General features: G+C 41.6%; 1 protein-coding gene across 1 annotated transcript in view; it reads right to left on the minus strand.

Moving 5' to 3' along the window:
- The window catches only part of LOC107111372 (vomeronasal type-2 receptor 26-like), a 23,985-nt gene extending 4,836 nt beyond the window's left edge, over positions 1–19,149 (minus strand). Inside the window, exons 1-9 of the mRNA XM_015412339.1 lie at positions 18,890–19,149; positions 16,602–16,893; positions 16,286–16,493; positions 15,668–16,206; positions 14,882–15,109; positions 14,237–14,363; positions 11,670–12,567; positions 11,309–11,399; positions 64–213 (exon numbers count right to left, since the gene is read on the minus strand). Coding sequence (XP_015267825.1) covers positions 64–213; positions 11,309–11,399; positions 11,670–12,567; positions 14,237–14,363; positions 14,882–15,109; positions 15,668–16,206; positions 16,286–16,493; positions 16,602–16,893; positions 18,890–19,149 — 2,793 coding nt within the window. The remainder of the gene's footprint in view (positions 1–63; positions 214–11,308; positions 11,400–11,669; positions 12,568–14,236; positions 14,364–14,881; positions 15,110–15,667; positions 16,207–16,285; positions 16,494–16,601; positions 16,894–18,889) is intronic.
- Positions 19,150–24,254: the final 5,105 nt, after the last annotated feature.

Consider the following 24,254-nt stretch of genomic DNA (forward strand, 5'->3'; position numbering starts at 1 on the left):
TCCTGACAGGCTACGCAGGAAGAAGTACATGGGAGTGTGTAAGGCAGGGTCCAACGTTGTCACCACCACAATCAGACCATTCCCCAGGAGGATGGCTGTGTACGTGGCCAGGAAGACGGTGAAGAGGAGGGCAGGGTATTCTTGGTATCCCAGCAAGATGAACTCTTGCACGGTACTGTGGTTCTGCTTGTAGGTGGCTTGCCCAAGATCCATCTGTGAAGCAGCAGAGATAGAGAGGTGAGTCCTGGATCTACAGAGACTAAGGGCAAAACGATATTTTGTGATCATGCATTGGTATTCACTTTTTATTTTATTATTGCACCCTTCCATGCAGATAGGTCCCCCAAGATGGTGAACATAAGAACACTGAAACTCTTGGAAATCAAAAAACAGCATTTAGTATGATGTAAAAAATATTAAATAAAAAACATAAACACATAAACAGCCAACACCAAAGCCAGGTATTTGGGGCCAATAACAGTTATTGGGGGTAGGCCAAATGAAACACCCCCTGGAGGAAGACAATGACAGACTGACAAATCTCTCTGGGGAGGGAGTTCCAAACTTTTGGTGCCCTGACTAAGAAGGTCCTTTCATGGGTTGCCAACGATCTAGTCTCTGATGTTGGGGTCACTAAAAGGATGGGTATGTTCATATGGGAGAAAGTGGTTCTTGAAGTTTTAAAGTGACTACCAGCAGTGTATTAAATTGAGCCTGGAAACAAATGGGTAGCCACAGTAGATGAAAGGTGACAAGTTATGTTCCCTATGACCCACTGCAGTCAGCACTCTGCCCGCAGCATTTTGTATCATGTCTTTCTTTCAGCAGGGATGAAGATTTCTTACACAGAAACAGCAAGAGGGAGAAGGTGTAGATGGCCCTACCTGCTTTGACAATCTTTCCCATTATACCACAGCCCCAGTAGTTGCGTTGGGGGAAATTAAAAGCCACCTATTAAGAGAATGGTGGAGCTGCACTTTGGCAGCGGTTCTAGACCCATTGATGTTAGTGGGGTTTTAAAGTGACTACCAGCAGTGTATTAAATTGAGCCTGGAAACAAATGGGTAGCCACAGTAGATGAAAGGTGACAAGTTATGTTCTCTATGACCCACTGCAGTCAGCACTCTGCCTGCAGAATTTTGTATCGTATCTTTTTTCCAGCAGGGATGAAGATTTCTTACTCAGAAACAGCAAGAGGGAGAAGGTGTAAATGGCCCTACCTGCTTTGACAATCTTTCCCATTATATCACAGCCTCAGTAGTTGCGTTGGGGGAAATTAAAAGCCACCTATTAAGAGAATGATGGAGCTGCACTTTGGCAGCAGTTCTAGACCCATTGATGTTAGTGGGATTTACTAATGAGTAGCCATGGCTAGGATTGCACTACTTCTAGGTAGTGTCTTCAGAATCAGAAGATATATTAAAACTGCAACACTGACTCACCCTCTTCAGAGAGCTGTGCAGTTCCTCTACATGGTACACAGTTTGCAATGCAGAACATAATAACTTGTTTCCTCTCACCTCTCAGTACTTCATTGAAACCTCTCCTGCTGCCTGACTCGGCCGAGATTTTGCCTCTTTTTAATGAGGGAGAAACGAATGAGGATCATATAAATGAAAATTGCTAAAATCCCCGAAACCTTGATCTGAACTACACCGAGGAAGGAAATAACAGTTAAATCTCTTGCCTTCAACTCCTGTATATGATCCATAATAATGCTACCATTTTATTTAAGAGCTAGAGTAACATTTCTCGTTGGTGTACAGGGAAATACATTTTAGTCGGCACAGCAATAGAAAAATGTCCTTTTTCTGTATCCACAAAATGCCCAGTTTATTGAGAGCAAATCACTGCTTTGACTTCCTTATTATGCTTTTTATTAAAATAGGCAAGCATAAGTTTAATGCATGTTCATAGGCATGTTCTTATATAAGGGAAGGGCTAGGGTCTGACCTCTGGAATGCCAGACAGAAGAGAGAAAAATAATTCCCCAACATGGTGCTAGCAAGAAGAACATTGCAGGAAGGACTTGGCAAGTGGTTAGGTGTCATGGAAGAAAGTCCCAGTGCAGTTGACAAGATGAAAGTAATCTTAACCGCTTCTTCCAGCCCAGGTTGAGGTGAGGTCTGAACAGGAGTGGATACACAATCCTGTTTATGCACAATCTTAAACAGGCCCACTGCCAAGCAACTGAAAGGGGGCTGACATATAATTGCCAGTCATGCACTTCTTGAGATCCGTGTGCACTGCACACTTGCAGTGCAATCCAAAGCACAGTGATAGCCTTCTAAGACTTGAATCAACCTGGAAGAGTGTCACACTGCTTCAGATTGCCCTCTTAAACCACGAGGAAGCATGGCCTGTCAGAAAGGTTGGAGCAGCTGCAGAGAAGAGTGTCCCTCACTGTGAAGCGTAGAAAGCTTGGGCAGGCTCCAGCAGCTTGTCGGTATTAGAGCAGTTTTCTGCTCTGCTGAATCACCATGTACCCTCCAAAATCTCTGCGATTTTTCATGGGTTTTAGTTCACCTCCCCTGCTTTCAAGGCAATCCTAAACTGGTCTACTCAGAATCCTGCCCAAGTCTATTTGGGTTTATTCAATGGTGTTCACTCTGAGGAAAAGATTTACTGTGTCCTCATATTGCATTTTAATTCTGTAATTGACATTACTGCTCTACCATATTGCATAGATTAATTTAGTCTCTTTTTCTGTTCGTAAAATAAATACCTTTTTAAACAAACACCTTCCCCCACACCCCTCATTTTTCTGAGAGCTGATCTGAATCTGCATCTCTGTATACACATGGACTAAAAATCCAAAGTGTTTAAGTGACCAACCCCCCCCTCACATTTTAGGTGGCTGCCTCTGCACATTTCGGCTCTAACATAGACATACTGATTTGGGTAATGATATGTTTTGATTCACTTAATAATTCTCATCGTTTGTTGCACAATTTCCCGGAGCAATCAGTTTTAAATCTGCATGTTTAACTTTGCTATATTTAGTAGTTCATATGTAACTTGTATGTAAGCCAGATTCTTTAGAATGAGTTGGAACAATCCATGAGTCAGGTTTATTTATGGGAACAGAGCGTGGCAGTACTTCTAATTTAAAGTTTTCTTTAAAAACCCGCAGTGTCAGGAAAATCAGTATATGTAATGCACACAGCAAAAATCTTTTAACATTTAGTGAGTCTTTTAAAAAATATAAGTGAAGGAAGCTACTTGTATTTGTGCAATACAATATGAACAATATCATTGAACAACTTAGAATGCAGGCCTTTGAGGCTTAAAAAAACAAAAAACCCAGGTGCTGAAATCAGTAAATGAATTGAATAAAGTAATTCAGATAAATTATCAATATGTTCCTTGGTATGTGTGAGTCAATCAAGTCAAAGGAGGGAGATTTGTTTGATATCAATCAATAGGAAAGATTTCAGGTAAACTTACAGCCCAGAATACTGAGAATCTTCCGTTTTTATCAAGAACAAACAGGAACATGATTCCAGTCCTCACTGATTCCTAGGGAAAAGCTGGGGATGTGTGGCAGTTTTTTTCTTAAGGCACTGGCACCAGAAAAGTGGTTTCCAGTCTTCCTCAGCAGCACTCAGGTTCTCTCTTTGCAGTTTCTTAAGGAAGGTGCCTTGCTTCCTTCCTGCACATTTGACCATTACAGCCCACAATAGAAATGCACTGATGGGCATGTTGATAGATGCTAGTCCAAAATTGCACTCTTAAGTACCTGTACTAGAGCAGAGGTGTCAAACATGTGGCCTGGGGGCCAAATCAGCCCCCCGGAGGGCTTCTATGAGGCCCACAGTGGAACTGGCTGTCTTCTGCTTCTCCTTCCAGTTCTGCTGCTGCTGCATCATCGTAGGTTTGCAGCTTACAGATACACACCTGAACAGCATACTCTAGATTGCAAGAGACCAGACATTTTGATGCAATAATTCAGAGCAACAGGTGTCAGTTATCAGGCCCTGTTAAATAAACAAAATATTGCAAGAGTGCTTATGTTTGAAGCATGTTTTTATTTTAAGAGGAAAAAACCCTTTGTTTTTGTGTCCTTTATAAAGTTGATATCTCCACTACCTGGCATTACATTTTATGACACACATGGCCTGGCCCAACAAGGTCTCATTTATGTCAGATCAGGCCCTCATAACAAATGAGTTTGACACCCCTGTACTAGAGAGTAAGTTGTAATAAACTTATTTTTGAGCAGACATGTATATGTATGCATTAGCAGTATCAACACATAAGGAACTAGAGTAAAACATTTAAATCCTAGGAGCAATCCCTTTGAATAAAATGGGACTTTATTCTAAGTAGATCTGCTTAGGATTGCTCTTACAAAATCAGAGGCAGTATTGTCATCCTTCCTATAACTCTCCCCTATGACAGTTTCATATTTTTAGATATGTCCATTTTCCATTCTGGTGTTGACAGTAACTGTGGAAGTTAAGCAGTCTCTGGGTACCCTAAACTTGGGATAAATTATACTGCAGGAGGAAGTACATACTGTACGTTTTGGGTTCTGTTCTCCAGAAGGTGGGTTTTCTGGCAAGTAAATCAAATATGCAAAGTCTATAGTTTTAAGGGGCTTGTATATGAAAAGCTCCCCATAAATTATACCCCAGATTCAATCACATCCATTCATAAGACAAATGAAATACAATCAAATTCTCCAAAATAAAACAAATCATCCTAAAGGATGACTGGTGTAATTTATAACAGTGCAGCTCTGGGGTTCCACAGTCACAATCTTCATTTCTCCTCCACACTACTGACATTTGTCTCTCATCCTTCATTCAAGAAGCTTGAAGTAGCATACATGGGGTTACTACAGTTCTGATTCTCACAACAACCATGTGAGATAACTGAAGCTAATGTGTAGTCCAAGGAAGCAAATGAGCTTCAGGACTAAGTACTTAGGTCTCTCCCAAGCCTTGATTCCTATCCAATATTACAGCCATTAGATTATCTGACTCAACACTGTCTCTGCTCCCCTCTCGAGAAATATATATATAAAAGAATAGAAAGCAACAAGGATCAGTCAAAACCAATCTAGAGCTGAATGCTGTGAGACACACATTATAGGGGTAATATAACTTAACCCAGCTTCAATGCTATGAGGGAGAAAAGATGTCACCTTCATTGCAACTGAATTCTTTGAAAGCAGAGGTCTGGATGAGGTCCTGTATTTCTCTTGCCAATGTCTAGCAGGGAGCATTCACATCTTTTATAATATGAAATGGCGGTTTCCCAATACCTGTTGAGGAAAGATGGTTCATAGAGGACAACTGGTTACTAAATCATCCACCAAAGTGCATTGTTAGCCTCTACAATGTTGCTCCAGCAGTGGTATGTCCCAGGGGAGAAAATATGCTCTTCTGGATAAACAACAGATAAATAACTTTTTTACTATGGAAATTCAAATGGGAGGGAAGATTGTGCAAGGGGAATGGCCAGCCCCGGACGTATTGCTGGGAACTCCATGTTTTGAGATACAATAGGCTGGATCCTGTGGAAAATTTCCACTGGCACTGGAGCTATTGCACAAGCAGAAATGTAAGAGGGGGAAAATTACCATAACTGCTTGCACTCAGTCAAACTTTTTAATGCCCACTTGCGTTTCTGTTTGCACAAGATGCTGTGCAACCAGTTTCTGGTCACTATAATATATGGGGATGAATGCGCTAGGTGTTGCATAAGATCTTGCACAAGCATAATTGCACTACGTTCATTTATGTGTCCACTTGTGCATCTCTGAATGCAAGCCAACATATGTGAGACTATCTATCTGGCAGATAGTGAAAAAAACTTCCCCAGACTGATTCACAAGTTGCTTGCTCTATTCATTTTCAAAGAAAGGTAGTGGCCCAGCTGCTAACTGGGACAAGCAAGAACAGTTATATCACTGAGTGTCTTGAACATCTTTATTGGCTGTCATTGTGTATTTAGCCTTTTTAGCCTTATAAAACGCTAAATGACCTTGGACCCATATGAGCTTGCAGTGGCGCTCCACACATCACAGCACAGATTGAACACTATCCAAACAACAAGGAAGGTCAGAACTGAATAAGACAAAACCGGAGATTTCTTTACAGCAGTTCCAATGCTATGGAATCGGCTGTGTAATGAAGTGAGATATCTCTCTGCCAGTGTCTAGAAGAAAGTGAAATGCAGAGCTGTCTAAAAAGGGCTTTGGGTTGGATCAGTAATTTCTTTTAACTCTCTTGATTATCTTTTTTTCTGGAACTTTTGACAAATTGCAATACATTTGTGTGCTAATTTGCTGCCATTCGTTGATCTTACTGGCCACCTTGATACAATCTCAGCTTTACTTATGCATCTTGGCTCTGACTGGCCCTTCCTGATGGCTGCCCCCCCCAATCTTCCTGTATGTAGGGCTTGAGGAGGTTCTCTTCCACTGTATCCAAGGAAGTGTGCTTGCACATGAAAGCTTATACCTTGAATAAAACTTTGTTGTTCTTAAAGGTGCCATTGGACTCAAACTTTGTTTCGTTGGTAATACAGTAGGTGTGGAGCAATGTCCTCCATTGTTTCATTCATATTTCTTTTGGTAATAAAATAAATGCAAATTAGCAACAACAACAAAAAGTCCCTGTGATAGTGGAGGTGGAGGATACTGGCCAATATGCCAAGTGTTGCAAATCATTTGTATAGAGGAAAGTAGTGGACATTTTAGGAAAAAGTGGCAGTGTATGGTTGTTAGTTAATACCTCTTTTATGACAGACAGCATTTCACTAAAAAAAAAACCCCTGTAGCTTCTTGGCAAAATTGTGGGGGGGAAACCTAGGGATTATGCCCGGTGCACATTTATTTTGTTAAAAGTTGTAAGTCAATAGCTTGGGAGACAGCGAAATCATCATACGAGAAGATGGCCAGAGCTCTGTACATCCTTAGATCCAGTGCCAGTCAGCGTGTGTATTTTTTTAATGGCCTGTTGGAGATGCATTGATTGTTGATCTCAGTAGTGGCCTTGTTAAATCAATTGGGTTGGAGGAATTTTGACAGTCATGATAGAGATAATCACTCCCCTAGCATGCTTGCCTGTGTTTTGACTGCATATAATTGACAGAATGGCTAGTACTGTTTTGAAGAATGACATTATGAAGGTGGCCAATGGGCTGCTAGGTTCAAGCTGCTGTGTGCAACCAGCTGGTTGACCTTCATCCACAAGTCATTTACAGTGAACCCAAAGTTAGATGTTTATAATAGGATATATAACATAACATAACATAACATAACATAACATAACATAACATAACATAACATAACATAACATAACATAACATAACATAACATAACATAACATAACATGACAGAGGAGTGACTGTGTGCTCTTTTTAAACATCTATACTATGAGAGCAGTCCTAAACAGATCTACTCAGAAGCAAGTCCTATTTTATTATATGAGATTTACTCCCAGGTAAGGGCCCTTAGGGTTGCACTATGAATGTATGCCCATCAAAAAAAAATCTAATTCAGTTTATTAGCCAGAACAAACACACCAGAAATAACACTCCAGCACAAACCAACAATGTATACAGATTTGAATACTAAAACCCCACCCTAGGGAACATTATCTAGAATGGGACTAAATCAAATCAGCTTTTCTATGGTTGAAAAAAGGAGAGAGAAGGTCCTGTTTGACTCACAAAAAAGGCCATACTGGGGACTTGCATTGACAAAAGCCATTTGAAACAGGTGCTGTAGTAAGGAGGAGAACTGGGAAGATGTGAAAAAGCTGGCTGGATCCAGCCCATTTTCAGTAAAAGACTCTGGAATAGCCAGATGTTAGATGGTTTTCTGACAGCCAAGCAGATTAGTAATTAGTATAATTTTCATTGAGCCTTTTACATAGGGTGGGAGGCAGCTACAGGAAGAAAAAAAAAACACCTAAGGCTAGATGTACTGTCTGAGGACCAAACTAGATGTTATGGCAACCTCAGGTCTGACCCATGGATGCTGGTGCCATTTGAGAGAAGAATTAGGCCATTTAAAAACACTGTGAAGGCCCCATCCTGAGTGGGCCTGTGGTGTGATGGGACCAGGCAAACATGTTTCCCCTTCGCATGCCTTTTCAAGTGCCAAAACAGCCCCTCCACAGCTGTTTTGGTACTTGAAAATGTGTGTGCGGGGCTATAAGATTGCCTGGCCCTACTGCACCATGGCCCCCCTCGTGGCATTTTCAGATAGCGGGATTCTTCTCTAAAAAGGCATTGGTGTCCAAGGGTCAGATCCATGGATACCATGATGTCTAGTTTGGCCCTGAGAAGAAGGGATGTTCAGGAGCCATTGTAGGACTTACCCACTATGGAACTAGTACTAGTGACTTCAATTTTGTCCCGTTATATGTGAACACTGTATGCTTTCAGAACACTTTGTGTACTTGCCATAACTGTGATTTGATGTGGAGAGTAAGAGTGGTTTAGTGACCCCCTCCCCAGCTGTGAATACAAACAATAGCATGGGAGTTCACCATGAGATAGAAGAGAAGAAGAAGAAGAAGAAGAGATTGGATTTATATCCTGCCCTTCACTTGGAGTCTCAGAGCGGCTTACAAATGCCTTTCCCTTCCCCTCCCCACAACAGACACCCTGTGAGGTAGGTGGGGCTGAGAGAACTCTGACACAAACTGCTCTTTTTCAAGGACAGCTGTGCCAGAGCTTGTGACTGACCCAAGGTCACATCAGCAGGTGCAAGTGGAGGAGTGGGGAATCAAACCTGGTTCTCCCAGATTAGTGTCCGCACACTTAACCACTACACCAAATATCCCTAGATATTTCTGTCTTTGCTTTTTGCTACCAGTTGTGACATTTACTTGTTGATTTTATTAAACTTGTGTGTGTGTGAGAGAGAGAGAGGCAAGGGAGAGGGAGAGAGAGACAGAGAAAGAGAGAGAATCCCCTGTGTCCAAGGAACTTACATCCAAGAATATCCTATATAATAATTAGCTGCTTTGCAAAGTTTATAACAAATGGTTTTCCATGCAGCTCTAATTGTGTGTACTGGAACTGTGACAGTTTTCACTAATTGCAGGGACCTGGCTTGACTGGTCCTTTGGGAATGCACTTCTAGAAGTTGGCTCAAAATGGCAAGAACATTAAAGTGAACACTGACTATTCAGTAAGCCACTACAGAAGTTTGGGCAGCTGAATCAATGCAGATCAGAATGGCTCAAGAGTTTCTATGAAAGGAGTTGGTGATTTTTCCTTCAAACACGCAAATTCACAACTAAGCAATGCATAGGGGTGGTAACTCATCCTAGCAGGTTTCTCATTTTTTTTCCATCCTCCTGGCCAGCAATAACCTCTATTTTTAATTCTTATTTGGGCTTTATGGGGAAACTGCCATCTACATGATTAGCTGGTATGCATAAATTTCAAAGAGATTGCTACTATAAAGTGCCATTTAAAAGCTCCGAAGAAGCCAGTAACTGGAGATTCCTGGACCAAATGATACTGACTAAGAAGTTTTGCTGTCTCCCTCCCTTCTGCCAAACTAGAAGTCATAGGGTTGCCAGTCTCCAGGTGGAGCCTAGAGATCTCCCAGAATTACAACTGGTTTCCTGGTTCCAGAGACCAGTTCCCCTGCAGAAAATGGCAGCCTCACAGGGTAAACTCTACATCACACTCATTTGTTATGAGGGCTGGATCTGACAGAAATGTCACTTTGTCAGGCTGGGCCATGCATGCCATAAAGTGTAGTGCCAGGTACAGGATGATATTAAGAGAGTCTCAGTTAGTACATAGTACAGATTATAGTACAGATGTGACTTTTCCAAGGGAGTTTGGAAGGCAAGCATAATTCCTAAAGACTGTGATTTATTGCATGTGTACAAGACACATTAAGGATCCATGTTTCCAGAATGTCTCCCCTTTTCTGTTATCCGGACATGTAACCAGCCTCACCATCTCTTTGATCTGAAATACTTCCATTTTTGGAAAGTCTTTTGTCTGCTCTTTCTCCTTCTCCAGCTCAAGTCCAAAGCACTAACATTTGGGTGACATATAAATACTGGAACTGAGGAAGAGCCACACACTTGAGGGTATGGTGAACTGCAAATTCTCATCCATTTTGTGCTTTCCTGTCCTGAGATGCCTGAGAGAGGCACCGGTGGGTATGTATCTGTAAAACATGGCCCAATGGCCAAAAAAGCTGAAACTTTTTTTTTTTGCTGAGAAACATCAAACATTGTGTTTTACAGTACTTTTTGCAAAGGGATAGGCAATTTTATCACAAACTGACAATAATGATAAGATACTGTAGAGGAGATGAAAAATTCTGATTGATGGTTTTTATGTATTGTCATTCGATCACTGTGTTGGATTTTTGCAGATGTTGGATACTTTTGATATATTGTAAGCCATTTTAAAACTCTTGTTACTATACCCCATGCCCTAAGACCAGGGGTCCCTCACTAGTATCTCAAGATTATCTGCAACACCAGCCTAGCACCTTTTTATTCTTACAGCTACACTTAGAGCTATGTGCCTTTCCATTGTGATATCTCTTCCCACCTTGCCTTTAACTCATGCTCTTTTACCATCTTAAGAGTCCCCTGAACAGGCCCATAGCCAGGATTTTTTTTTAAATCCAGGGGGCCTTTAAATAAATTGGGGGGCACCCACACAGACATCCCCACCCCCCCAAGGAATTGCCACAAATAAAATTAAAAATTGGAAGCCGGGGGGCCTGGGCTGGATGGACGTCAGTGGGCCTTGGCAGTAAGTTGGGGGGGGGTGAGATGTCCCACTGTAGCTATGGGCCTGCCCCTGACAGTGCCATAGCTGTCTTTGGGTTTTAGCCCTTGGGACCACAGCCTACTCTATAGAGTATTTTCTTAGCACAGGCAAGTTACCTCACTGGAGTGCCTTTCTGGGTGCTGCTTCCGGGTTACCCTTGAGGCCACTGCATCTTGCCAGCTTGGCTCTGTCCTCCAGTTCCCCTGCTTCACTGGTCAGTTGCCCTCTGGCTGCCTTAGAGGAGCTGCCATTGGGGGCCTTGTCTCATACCCGGGGGTTCCCTTGAATCTTTCTGCAGGCCTCTGCCATTGCTGTGGATGACCCCACAGCGGTGAGGATCTACCCTCTTCTTCTGCAGTTCCTGTTGCTCTCAGTGTTCCCGCTCCCATCTTCTCATTCACAGCTGCTGCTTCTGGAGCCTTCCTGGCTCCCACACCCAGCTTCTCAACTGTGCCCCCCATTATCCTCTTTGGAATTGTTTAAGGATCTGACTGTCTCACCAGGTCCTGCCCACCCCTTGGTGGTTGCCACTTACTTCTATCTTAGTTGTTTTCACTTCATACAAAGCTGTGGAAGAGCCCCATCCATCAACTGGGCTGCTTGGGACCCACTGGCCATTCACAATTCTATAAGAATAAGTCTAGTTAATTTGACTAGAGCTAGATCAAGGCAATAGACACTCCTAAATACCTTGAAAACAGGCCTAATGTTGTGAAATTTCTTTGGGGGAGTCTTCCATTCAAAAGTATTGAATAGTTTATTTTGCAGCAAAAGAAAACCAGTTTAAATGAGTTTTAGTGAAGAGCTTTAGGATCTATTGGTTTCTGCGGTATTCTGCTACACTGACATTTCTAAAGGAAATGTATAAGGATGCAGAGATAAACTCATTATTTCACATTTTTCTCCTTATTAACTGCTCCCTGTTGTTTAGTTCAGGCTGCAGTAAAATGATGTAGCATTTTGGGGAAAAAATGCAAACCAGTATGCCAGCACTGGAAGGTAAAATAGAGAAAATCTCCACAGCCACCATGTATTTCCCTTTGGTACTCAGGTAGGTGGGAACAAAGCACAACCAAACACTGCAAAACACCAACATGCTGAAAGTGATAAATTTGGCTTCATTGAAACTGTCAGGTAACTTCCTAGCAAATACAGCCACAGTGAAGCTGACAAAAGCTAGGGAACCCATGTAACCCATGACACAGTAAAACAGGGTAGCTGAGCCCTCATTACATTGTAATATGATTTTCCCATTCCATGAATACATGTCCTTATCTGGGAATGGAGGAAAAGTGGTTAGCCAAATGGTACAAATACATATTTGAATGAAAGAGCAAGAAAGAACAATAGAATTTCCCAGTCTTTTCCCCATCCATTTCCTCATCTCAGATCCTGGTTTAGTAGTCATGAATGCCAGAATCACAGTGATAGTTTTGGCCAATACACTTGAAAGGGCCACACAGAAGATGATGCCAAAGGCAATTTGTTGGAGCCAGCAGGTAACTCTTTCAGGCTGCCCAATGAACAGAAAGGAACAGAGGAAACAAAGAAGGAGGGATATGAGGAGAAGGTAGGTGAGGCTCCGGTTGTTGGCTTTAACTATGGGAGTGTTCTGGTGCTTCAAAAATGTTGCAAGCACCAAAGCAGTAATCAGAATGAAAGAAACAGCGAGTTTAGCCAAGATGAATCCTAGGGGTTCTCCATATGACAGGTAGCTTATAATTTTGGGAATGCATTGGTTTTGGTCCTTGTTGGGGTAGCTCTCGTCTGGACAATGGACACAGGTATCCACATCTGAAAAAAGGGAAAGTGGTATAAATATTTAATACTTCAATCAACATGTCAGACTCCTCTAATGATACCGAGGGTTCATGGCTACTTGGAGGGAAAACAGAGACCTCCTTAAGTGGAGAAGGAAGATTGATATTGGATAGGGGAAGAACCTGTGTTCTCTTTAGTTACCCTGGGGGCAATAACAATCATGATGAAGATCAGGGCTCTCTGTCTATTTATAAAAGGTAAATATCATATACATGCTGCCATGATCTGAACAGGCTATTTCAGAATGGGGAATCTCTGCTGGATCAGGCCAGTAGTTTATTTAGTCCAGCATTCTGTTTCACACAGTGACCTGGTAACTTCCATGGAGGGCTGATTAACCTTTCAAACCTGTCCAGTTTTATACATTAAAACAAGGTTCCTTGTCTTTAAATTAGCATTTTAAAGGAAATAATTTTTTCTCTCCTTTAAAACAATAAGAACAGCACAGAAGTCCAGTTTTTATTAGCAAAATCAAGTCAAGGCTGAAAAGTTAAGTCTCCTCTCTTTTCCCCTCATGACTCTGATCTGAATCATGACTGTGTGCATATGCAATTTTCCTTTTCCAGATGAATGGACATCCATTTCCCCCTTATGTAGGTTTAGTTTAAACAAACTAAGGTGCCATGTCAAAGACTTCATGCAAAAAGTTTGGTTTTGAGGAGAAGGGGTAGGAAGGTTCATATGAATATTTTGATTAAGAATAGCAACTAAAAATTGTTGGCTGCAAGATCTCATCTTCATTGTGAATTCACTTGGTGGCCTCTGCAAAGCCACAGTTTGTCAACCTGAACCACCCCCTTCTCTAGCTGTAATATGGAAATAATAATACTGAATTACATTACACCAAGGATCATGGGAATATGTTCTGTGCTGATGTACAAATGCTAAGCTTTAATATTATTATGAATAAGAAGTTGACTTCATTAGATTTTGTAGGATCTCTTTAATTCATGGGCAAGTAATATAAGCCACGTTTTGTCCTTGCAGGTAGAAGTAAGTGCATGGAGTTCTGCTCCACTAAAAATACAGGTAGGGATCCTTGGAGCCCCCCTGCAGCACAGTCCTAGTATCTCTTACCCTACATTATTCTTTCAATAGCCATGTATGAACAGCTTTGGAGAGCATCCTTATTTAGAGCAAATCATAGCATTCAGGGCTTTAAAATACAAACAAACTGATTGAAGGATTCTGTGTCTGAATCAATGCAATGATAGAATTTTGCAAAATAAACAGGGGATGAAAGGAAAGTCAAGATAAAAGTATCATTTGCCACAGCCTGCTCTTCCATCCATGATAAGTTAAGGAGAAATAGTGCTTGGGAATCTTATTAATCAAAGAGGAAAGCCATTTTATGAATGATGTTCTCATTACTTCTAGATAATAGGTTATGCAAACCTGCATTGTATTAGTTTTGTTGAATAGGGTGTACCATGGGATATGGTTCATATCTCTGTACATTAAGGATGCCTGCTTTTCAACTGGCACCTTTTGCTATGCATTTCATACAAATATGGTATTTGGTCCTAAGAAGGTGATTAGGCCTGACCTGTTGATTTCTGCATGTCAGATAGCAAAGGGAACAGATTATATTGGATTTCCCCCCTGGTTCTTTGATAATTGTACTGTTCATTACATCTCCTACCCTTCTGCTTGGAGACCATTCCTTCTGGACATGAAATACAGTCATAGCAGCAAAACTTTTCTCCCTCCTTCTTTTTCCTGCTGTAGCCAGGAAGGCAGTTGTTGTTGCACACAGAAATAGGCAACACCTACCCAGAAATAGAAAGGGAGTCTAGAATCACTAAAATGTTTATTGAGATTGGCAGGTGTACAAGATGGACTATTTGTATATAGCAATGACTTTAAAGAGTCCACACTGTGTTACTTGTTTGTTGCACATGCTATGCTCTGGAATAGGGATGTGTGTTTGGACCTACCCAAGCTGAAAATATACCTGAAAGATTTTTCGGGTATATTTCGGCATCCCAAATGTATCCAGGTTTTCTTGGGTAGTTGTTGTGTATTTATGCAGGAATCCACACATTTACATGCTAAAAGTGTGCATGTGTATCTTTTCTGGAACAAAAATGGGGACAAGATGGGCTGCCAAACACTGTCACCTGTGCTCAGTTGATTCATTTCAGCATTTTCTCCCCAGCCATGTTTCCATACTGCAGTGATGTGCATCTCAACTCACTACTTTAAAGACAGGGAAAACTCTGAAATGTCTAAAATAGAATTTTCCACAAATGCCTTAGTGACTCAAGAACCTTTAAGTATATCTCACCTGGTTGAAGCTTCTGTGCCACAGAATCTGATCACCGTTAAGGATTAATGCATTACCAAGAGAAGCTTGAGGATCCAGCCTGCCCACTTTCACTCTAAGGAAAGAGCCATTTGGGAAAGTTACCCAGTTTGTAACATCAAAGCTTGCAATTAATTTGCCTTCCTCATCAAAACATACAGTGTCTCCGGCACTGTTGTTGAATGAGATGCTCCCTAGAAAGTGATGTAGCTAGTTGAAAGAGAATATGAAACAAAGGAACAAGAACTTGATATCTTTATGATCTTCACGTAGACTTCGTAAGTGTAGCAAGATGGAAAAAGGGAGATTGGGGGGGGTTTCCCCTTTAACCATCAAAAGTCTATGCTGGGGATCAGTGGACCTGCATGATAAGAGTCAAGGGGGTTAGAGAAAATGCTGGCTAGACCGAATTCAGTTCTCACTCCCCTCCAATTTTGCCTTCAGATGGAAGAGAATTTGGAAAGCTATGAAAAAACAAGATGGGTAGCCATGTTAGTCTGTCTGTAGCAGTAGAAAAGAGCAAGAGTCCAGTAGCACCTTAAAGACTAACAAAATAAGTTAGTCTTTAAGGTGCTACTGGACTCTTGCTCTTTTTTACTTCTATGAAAAAACCAAACCTTAGATGTACTATGCAGCATTAATACACAAGGATTCACAATGGTGAGTGACCACCGTTTCAGGAAAATTTTAGAACTGAATTGTATCCATCTCTAGAGGATATGTTAGTCTGCTATGAGAAATAAAGCTGTTTCACTGAACTGCAATTACCTGCCATGGCTCTACATTCTGAAACTCCAGCCTGTTTTCTTTTAACAGTTTTCCTGGTTTGGATCTGGATACAGACATGTGATGTAAAGCATGTGCTACAGCAAGGACAGCACTATAGACATTATAACTGTGGCCAGTCATGCTTATTTCAAAAAACATCAAAGGAAGGCTCTCCAGTTTCTCCTCCCCAGTGCAGATCTTCTCACTCTCCACATGAACACTGGAATTTTTCAATGAACAACTGAAGGCCTGCTCCCAGAATTTCTGGATAAAATGATCTCCTTTTTTCCAGGAAGGTCTTATGAGCTGAACAAAATGTTGGAATCCTGGTGGCTGATTTGTGTGAACTGTGAAGGACAGGGTACCATGGAATATTTCTGTATCCCAAACCCTTTGTAAAGACAGTGACTCAAAATCCCATTGGGATGTAAAAATCCATACTTTACTCAGAGATGACTTTTCTTCTAAAAATAGCAACAGCCTCAGAATGTGTAGAGATGGGGGTTCTCCATATACAAAATAGACATTGGCTTTGCTGTCTGTGAGGAACAACCAAATCGACTAGCTTATTCATATAACTCTGGTTTGGGATTCTTAGTGTGAAGGCAACACAGATACTGTTCTCAGAAAGCATTGGCACAAATGTCTGCAAAAACCTGTCCCCACTGTCGTCATCCACAGCAACTAGCCCAATCCACGTCCATTTGAAATAGAGAAGTAACTGGACCACCCCCATGTATTGATAGGCTTCATTTGGGACCATCTGGTACAAAGAAGGGAATAGCATTTTGTCACCATAGGCTGAAGAAAGGGTTCCATAAGTGAGCTGAAAGAAAAGGTGTAGGTATGTTTCAAACAGAAAACAAGAAAAGTTTGTTCTTTTCTTTCATTGCCACAGCTGAAACATTACCATAGCCACATACTTACAGCCTACCTGTGGAATCTTATAGAGTGATAAAATGGTGGCCATATTAGCAGTGGTTTCTGAGACAAGCCCTCCAATGATAGCTACAAGATTTCCTTTGGTATCACACTTGTAATTAGGAACAAACCGATGGTATGTAGAAATCAGGCTAAGGGAGGCCTTATAAGTCATCTTTGATAAATAGTAGCTGTTGAGGATATGGAAGCCCAAAGTGGTATTTGGTAAAATGTTGGGATTCTCATTGATCTCTTTTACAGCAAAAGCCAGGGCTAAGATGTGCTGGTAGTTCTTTGGTACCAATCTGCAATGAGAATTATAGGCCATTAAGATAACTAAGGCCCCGGTCACACGGGCAGGAAACTGCGGGGGAGAAGCGTGGCTGTTTGCCCTGGGGCAAACTACTGCGCAGTTACTCGATCAGACCTCCCGTGGAGGTCCTGTGGAGGTACCGTGGAGGTTCCATGGCAAGGGAGAGGTGCTGATCACAGGACAAGCCAGCGCGCAACGAAGAAGCGCGCGCCGCGGCAAACTGGGTTTTTTTGTGTGTGTACACGACGAATGCGCATGCTCCGTTGGGTGCGTGTGCGCATCCACAGAGACGTGGACAAAAAACACACCTTATTTGCAAGGGGACATGGGTGGGCGCCGGATGCCACCGGAAACGCGATCAGACGCCCGCCTGCCACGCAGTTTCAGCTGGAAGCCTCGGTTGTGCCACGGGAGTGCTACACTTTCCAGATGTGCTGGTGAGATCGCGCCCGGAAACTCCGCCTGTTTTCCGTCTCACTTGTGTGGCTTCTGTTCCGTGTGACCGCAGCCTAAGTAAGCCTGAACCCTTTATCATTGTGTTAAGGTTTCCAACTTTGGAACTGAACTCTGTAGTTACATCTTCAACCACCAGATTTCATGCAGCAGGGGGGGAATCTGGTCAGTTAATTTACAGTCTTGCATAGTCCTCCTCTTTACTACAACTCCCTGTTAATCAACATGGCTTCTTTTGTCCATGGATGCAGTTCCCACAATCCCCTGTTATTATTTCTGTACCAATAAAATAGGAGATGCAAACTACAATGAAGTGAGTTCATGCAACTGGGGCCTGATTATTTCTATTATCAGAAATACATAAAAGCCCTAGAAAGATGTCTGTCACCTGGAGGTAAATTCAGAGCAGGTATGCAAATACCAAGTACATACAGGGGGGCCCATGAGACTCAACAGACTCAGCCATGTTTAAAAGCAAAAGCCAGAAACAGCAGTTCTATTTTCAGATTGAGTTGGATCCATGCATTCCCCCCCCAGTACCACCCAGTTGCTCTCCTTACTACATCCCACTTCCCATATGGCTTTTGAGGATACAATGCCCACGGTCCTCAGCCTAACCTTTTTTGGTGTTCAGGGAGGACCCATCCTTCTTTTTCTGATTGTATCCAAGTGATTAGGTTTAAGTGAACACTTGGGTCAACAACATAGACAAAATCATAGATTCAAATAATAGCATCAGATATAAATGATTATTGGGGAGTAGCTGTAGCTCCTGGTTTCTTTCAGTTTGAAATGAACATTTTGTATAGTGTAATGTATGAAAAGTTGTAAATTAAGCTCAACACTTTGTGGGGAAAACTGTAGACAGCATAAAACATGGTGATAGGTGTAAAATATATCAAATCAAATAAAAAATGAAAAGATGGAAATGAATGAGGGAGACAGAGATGGAAGCTGTTGTGTCCACTGACCGCCACCGGAGGTCAGCGCACACGCCTGAGCTTCAGTCCAGGACAACAATGGGGACTAGGATCCTAGTCCCTCCACTGGGGGAACCAATGGGACAGAGGCGGGAGATTCAACCCCGCCAATGAGACCCAGGGGTGGTCCCCTGGTAGTGTATATAGTTGGCCTGCCGGCCGTTTGCAGAGCGTTCTTGTTGTGTACTAATAAAGCGTGCTATGCACTACATCGTTGTCTGTTGTCCATCCATGCGGCAACCCACTACACAATAGAAACAAAACAAGGAGGCGTGTTGAAATAAAACTTCCTTTAAAAATAAGGGCAAAACCCACCAGGTTGTACCATAAACTTCATATAAATCCATGTTACATTTAATTCAAGTTCTCTCTAGGCAATGATCAAAGTAAAAGACAGGGAAAACAAAATGTCTGACAGTTCACAAGGTCTCCAGAAATGTTACATTTCATACCAAAATGTAAATTGATTATCACTAAAGCTCTGTTTGGCTTCATAATCCATTTTCAGTATTTATTAGTAAGTGATATAAAGGAGAATAATGATAATGTGCTTACACAGGGTCATCAATCACCATCTCTGCAGGCTGTTCCATGAAATTCAGAGTGTTGTAGAAGCAGAAAACCTGAGAAACCATCCCTCCAATGAGAAGATTGCCTGGCTGATAAAATTCATGAGGAATAGGGAGTGGATCATCATATATAGTGCAATTCACATCATCTGTCTTGCATACTGTATGACGTAGGAGTACAATCAGCAGCACCACAATCAATACCAGCCTAATGTTAAAACTTCCCTTCCAGATGCAGATTGTCATAGTTCTCTCTATAGCTTGAACTAGCCACTGTTGGTTTCTGCTGAAATCACAGATGACTTGTTTATTTTAGAAGGGAATCTCTGCATCAAAGTCCATCTTTGCTGTTCATAACAGTTCCTTTGATTACGGTACCTCTTGTCCACCAATATGTCTGTATTTACTTCCTTTACATCCTACCATCAGGATGCTGTTCTTTGGGCTTAAAAAAGTACTTGTATCTACAGATATCAGTAAATGGAGTCAGTGTACAGAAAGAAAAGAAAAAGGGACAAGATCTGCGAGAGCCCTCAATTAGATATTCTTTTTTTTTTTTTTAATGGAAATGCAGATTGAAAATATGTGAGAGGGGAGATGGTAGAATAAGGACCAATGTGAAAATATCAGGTAATGTTTGTTAAAAAAGAGCATAAAAGAAGATGTAGCAAAGACTGTATTTATCACCAAAAGAGAAAGGATTAGGCACAGTGTTACTTCCAGTGGGTAATATTGATTAAAAACTGATCAGGAATCAGTGGAGGGGAAAATACTTTTAAATATCAAGAGGAAACAATCTTACAAGGGACCGAGAGAGACCTGTCTATTGCTCACCCAGTTTCCATCGTTCAGTGGGGTATTTTATAGAATCATCAAGATGCATGTATTATTTTGCTAGTTGCTCTGCTCTCCATTGGGAAGCAAAAAGACAGCAATTTTGACACACTCTCCTATCAATGAGGCAATTATGATGGCCCCAAGCTCAATTCACAGTTTTTTTAATTGGTATAATTTCTTTAAGTGAGCACAGATCTATTACTAGTTTCTTTTTTTAAATCTGCACCAAAAAAGTTTCTAATTGAGTATCTAGAGAAATGCACTCTACTTTGTCTTACTTCATACTGTTGAGAGTTTGAGGGCTACAAAAACCTCACATTTGTTTTATGAAGTTTATCTGTTGGTACAAGGACAAGAAAAAGGAGAGTGGTTAACTGCTCTCAAACGCCCCTATCCATTAATTGCTCTCATAGGCACCCAGTATTTAAGGCTCAGTTATGTATATACTTCTAGCTAGCAGAGAACTGCAGAAAAGTAGAAGCAGATGACTATCTAGAAGACCCAGGTTCGAATCTCCCCTCGTGCCACGGAAGCTCGCTGGGTTACTTTGTGGCAGTCACACTCTCTTAGCCTAACCTACCTCACAGGGTTGTTGTGAGGATAAAATGGAGGGGAGGAGAATATGTAGGCTGTGCTGAGTCTCCATTGGGCAGAAGGGCATAAATAAAATAAGATAAACAAAGGAGAAGGGATTAGGCACAGAATAGTGCTGGGGTGTACCAGTGGGTAATTTTGGTTATAAATTGATTAGGAATCAGTAAATGGGAATATACCAGTCATTGGATAACGGGAGACACAAGCAATAGTCTGAGCCTTTAAATGGCAGCACTGAACGGAAACTAGGAGTGTTGGCTCCTTTGGTGGGAATTTCTGAATTTTTTTTTTTGTTTATTTATAAAATTTAAAATTTAAAATACAGTCAGTAGCTATAAGTCGAAACAGCAGCAAAAAATAAAATCGGGAAGGGGACACATTCACGATATCTGTTTGGTGGGAATTTCTGAAATTGACCACCTGGTGGCAGTGTACCAAAGGAGAAAACCCTCCAACAGTCAAGTCTCCCCTCTCCCCGTCACACAAGCATGGTGTACGACAGTGTATCATAGTCTGGGCCAATGAGTAGCTGTCCCAATTGCTTAGAAATGTGGTTCAACCCCAAACATGTATACCCACTGAATTCACTTAGTTTTAATTTTTACGTATATGTTGTTAGGAATGCACCATAATTTAATTTCTGAAATTTACTTAACCCCCCCCCCCAATCCTCATTTACTAAACTGTGCCGATTTAATATTGCTGATCAAGCCTGAATCCAAACACATCACTATAAACTGAGGAGAATAAACTGGTCGTTTCCACATTTGCCTGCCATTCTGGATTTTCTGTGTTCTAGCTGAGGCAATATAAATCCATTGCAAAACAGCATCCAAATAACCCGGGGCAACAGCAGGCTGAAACCGGGATGACCACTGAAGGGAGGTGATGTAATGCAGAATGGGGGGAAAACCCAGAATAAAAAGGTTGAACTGGATTTGGTTGTAAGGGCGGAGGGGGGGGGGGGGGGGGGGGAACCCTGGATTAAAAAGGTTGAATTTGATTTTAGTGCAGAATGGTTTGGAGGACACTGTGTTGAAGATGGATTTAAAGGAGAGTGCAAAAAGGGCCTTTGTCAAAATTACTGTATTCTGCTCACCAATGGATTTCCAAAGGCTTTTCCAAGATGAACAACCACCATATTTCAGAGATCCTATAAAATGCCCCAAGTTTGATCAGAATGGGCTTTGGGAACAGACAGGGCTCTCTGAATCTTTGATATAATTCTAATTCTTGTACAATTTCAGCACTTCCAACAAAAGCATAGTGGGGTATATCTCTACAGTTAACCAGTGTTTCCTCTAAGCTGAGTTAGTGTGAGCTAGCTCACAGTTTTTTAGCCTTTGGCTCACACATTTTTGTCTTAGCTCAGGAAGGATGGCGCCAGAGCAGACTAATTTATGCAGTAGCCAAATCGCCGGCTCACAACTTTAATGCCGGTAGCTCACAAAGCAGGATTTTTGCTCACAAGACCCCACAGCTTAGAGGGAACATTGCAGTTAACCCTTCCCATGTCCTCATTAGCCTCTCACTTCCAGATTTTTTTTTAGTGTTAGCCCCCAAATACAGATCTGTACAGACAAAAACACCCCCAGCATTATTATAATGCTGCTTCTATTTTGGGAACCCTTTTTACATTTTCATACCGTAATTCAGATTATTCTGTCACCTCCACCAGTATAGGATTTATATTTAAAGATTTACATACCAAAAGTCTAACATAGAAATCTAAAGTCTTCATTCTTATTACTGATATCTGAGCATGTACAGCAATTTTGAAGTTTTTTTTTTTAAAAAAAGAAACATAGGCCAAACATAGACACTCCATCTTGAGGAGAAAATGAAATACACTTTATGGAGACACAGATGAAGAAGAGGTAAGTAAAGGGACCCTTACAAAAAACAAAACAGTGAAACAGCTTGGCATAGCATTTAACTATGATCAGGGAGACCCAGGTTGTAATCTCCACTCTGTCATGGAAGCTTTTTGATTCTTCCCATTTGTTTTGTCTCAGATTGATTGGCTTGCTGCTTAGGTATATCTCTAAACAGTTTGGTGTAGTGGCTAAGTGTGTGGACTCTAATCTGGGAGAACTGGGTTTGATTCCCCACTCCTCCACATGCAGCTACTGGATGACCTTGGGCAAGCCATAGTTCTGTCAAGAGCTGTTCTCTCAAGGACAGTTCTTGAAAGAGCTCTCTCAGCCCCACTTACCTCACACTCTGTTGTGGGTAGAGGAAGGGAAAGGAGTCTGTAAGCCTGTCTGAGACTTCGAGTGAAGGGTGGGGTATAAATCCAATCTCCTCCTCCTCCTCCTCCTCCTCCTCCTCCATTCCTGAACTGCTTAAGACCATGCTTGATTATAAGTCTTGTGACTGATGAATACTTCCATCATCTCAGCTGCCAAGAGTGCGTAGGGTACCCACTGAAATGCACAATGTGGGAACAAACTGAGTGGTCTGTGCTTGACCCTAACCCTGGGGGGGGGGTTGGCTATAAGTATTATTTTCCATCTTTGCAACTGCATAATCAGGAAACTGAAGTTGTTAGTTTGGTGCTTCAGTCTGGCAGTGAAGAGTAGGAATGGGATGACCCAATCAGCATCTCAACTTGATTGGAGAGTACGGCACAAAGGAGGAAAAAAGGGAAACCCAAAATATGCCAACAATATTAAAAGGCTCAAGCTAACACAATAATAAAGATTAAAAGTTTAAAAACAAATGGCCTGAAGAGCAGACTATATAGAACACTAACATGAGCTGTAGTCATTTTGCATGCAGAGTTGATGATTTCACATACACAGTTGATCAGTATACCAAATGACTGATAGACCCATAAGTATTTGGGCCTCTAGGGCCTTCCTCAGTGGTCAATAATACTATTATAAAGAGGCACACATAAATTGAAGACAGGTGTTGCTTTCTCATATGCTGTGCAGTTGCTGAAAATGTAAGAAGTAGGGCATGGATAACTTCTCATGGCAACTGCGCACACTCAACAAAATCTTCAATGATGTAATAATCTGGCATGAAATTCCCCAAGCCTCTGGATGTGTGTGTCATTAACTAAAAGTTGCAATAAACTGGCCAAAAGCAATTTCCCCTATATTGCAGGCATTCATATCCTCACAGGACAGTACAAACAGCCCAAGAGTTTGCATTCCCACTCCAATGTCAGAGAAAGGTCTAATTGCTGGCTTTGCTGTGGGTCACAGCTATCCAACTAAGAGGAAGATAATAATAGCTCAGTACAATATCAGCAACACCACAGACAATATGCAACATTGACTGAGTCTCCTGAAATTACGTCAAGCGCTATAATTTATTCTGTCAGTCGCTAGATCCCTTGTGGAGCTCCAGCACCCAATAACAAAAGTGACATGGAAATATGAAGGAGGGTATAAATATAACTTCTTCCAGTGCAAAAGGAGGGCAGGGACGAAGCACAAACAACAATACATCAATTTTATTTTTGATGCTTTCTGCGTTATAGTCCTGCCTCCAGCTGTTCGGCAGATAGGCCAGTCATTCTAGTCAGGCCATAGCAATCCCAGAGAGACTTTAGTGAGGTTTCTGTGGATGCAAATACAGGAGTCAGAGGAAGGATCTGCACGCAGGATGGTGATGTTAGTGGTGATGGTTGTGCTGCTCCTGCCTCACATGGTGAGCGAGACTCAGGCTGTCAAATGTGAGGTATGGGACCCTCATCCGATTCTTCACGAATATCACCAACCAGGAGATCTCATCATTGGTGGCATTCTTTTTCAGACATTCGTTTTCACAGCTCCAGATTCCTTCAAAAAACAACCTGCTGGAATACTGTCTGGAGAATGGATGTAAGGATCATTTCCCCCCCTATCCTATAGGTTATCTTCACTATGAGGTCAATTATATGGGTAGCCATAGAATGCAGCAACTCA

Source organism: Gekko japonicus, unplaced genomic scaffold (assembly GCF_001447785.1).
Source record: "Gekko japonicus isolate JY-2015 unplaced genomic scaffold, Gekko_japonicus_V1.1 scaffold3811, whole genome shotgun sequence".
NCBI classification, from domain to species: domain Eukaryota; kingdom Metazoa; phylum Chordata; class Lepidosauria; order Squamata; family Gekkonidae; genus Gekko; species Gekko japonicus.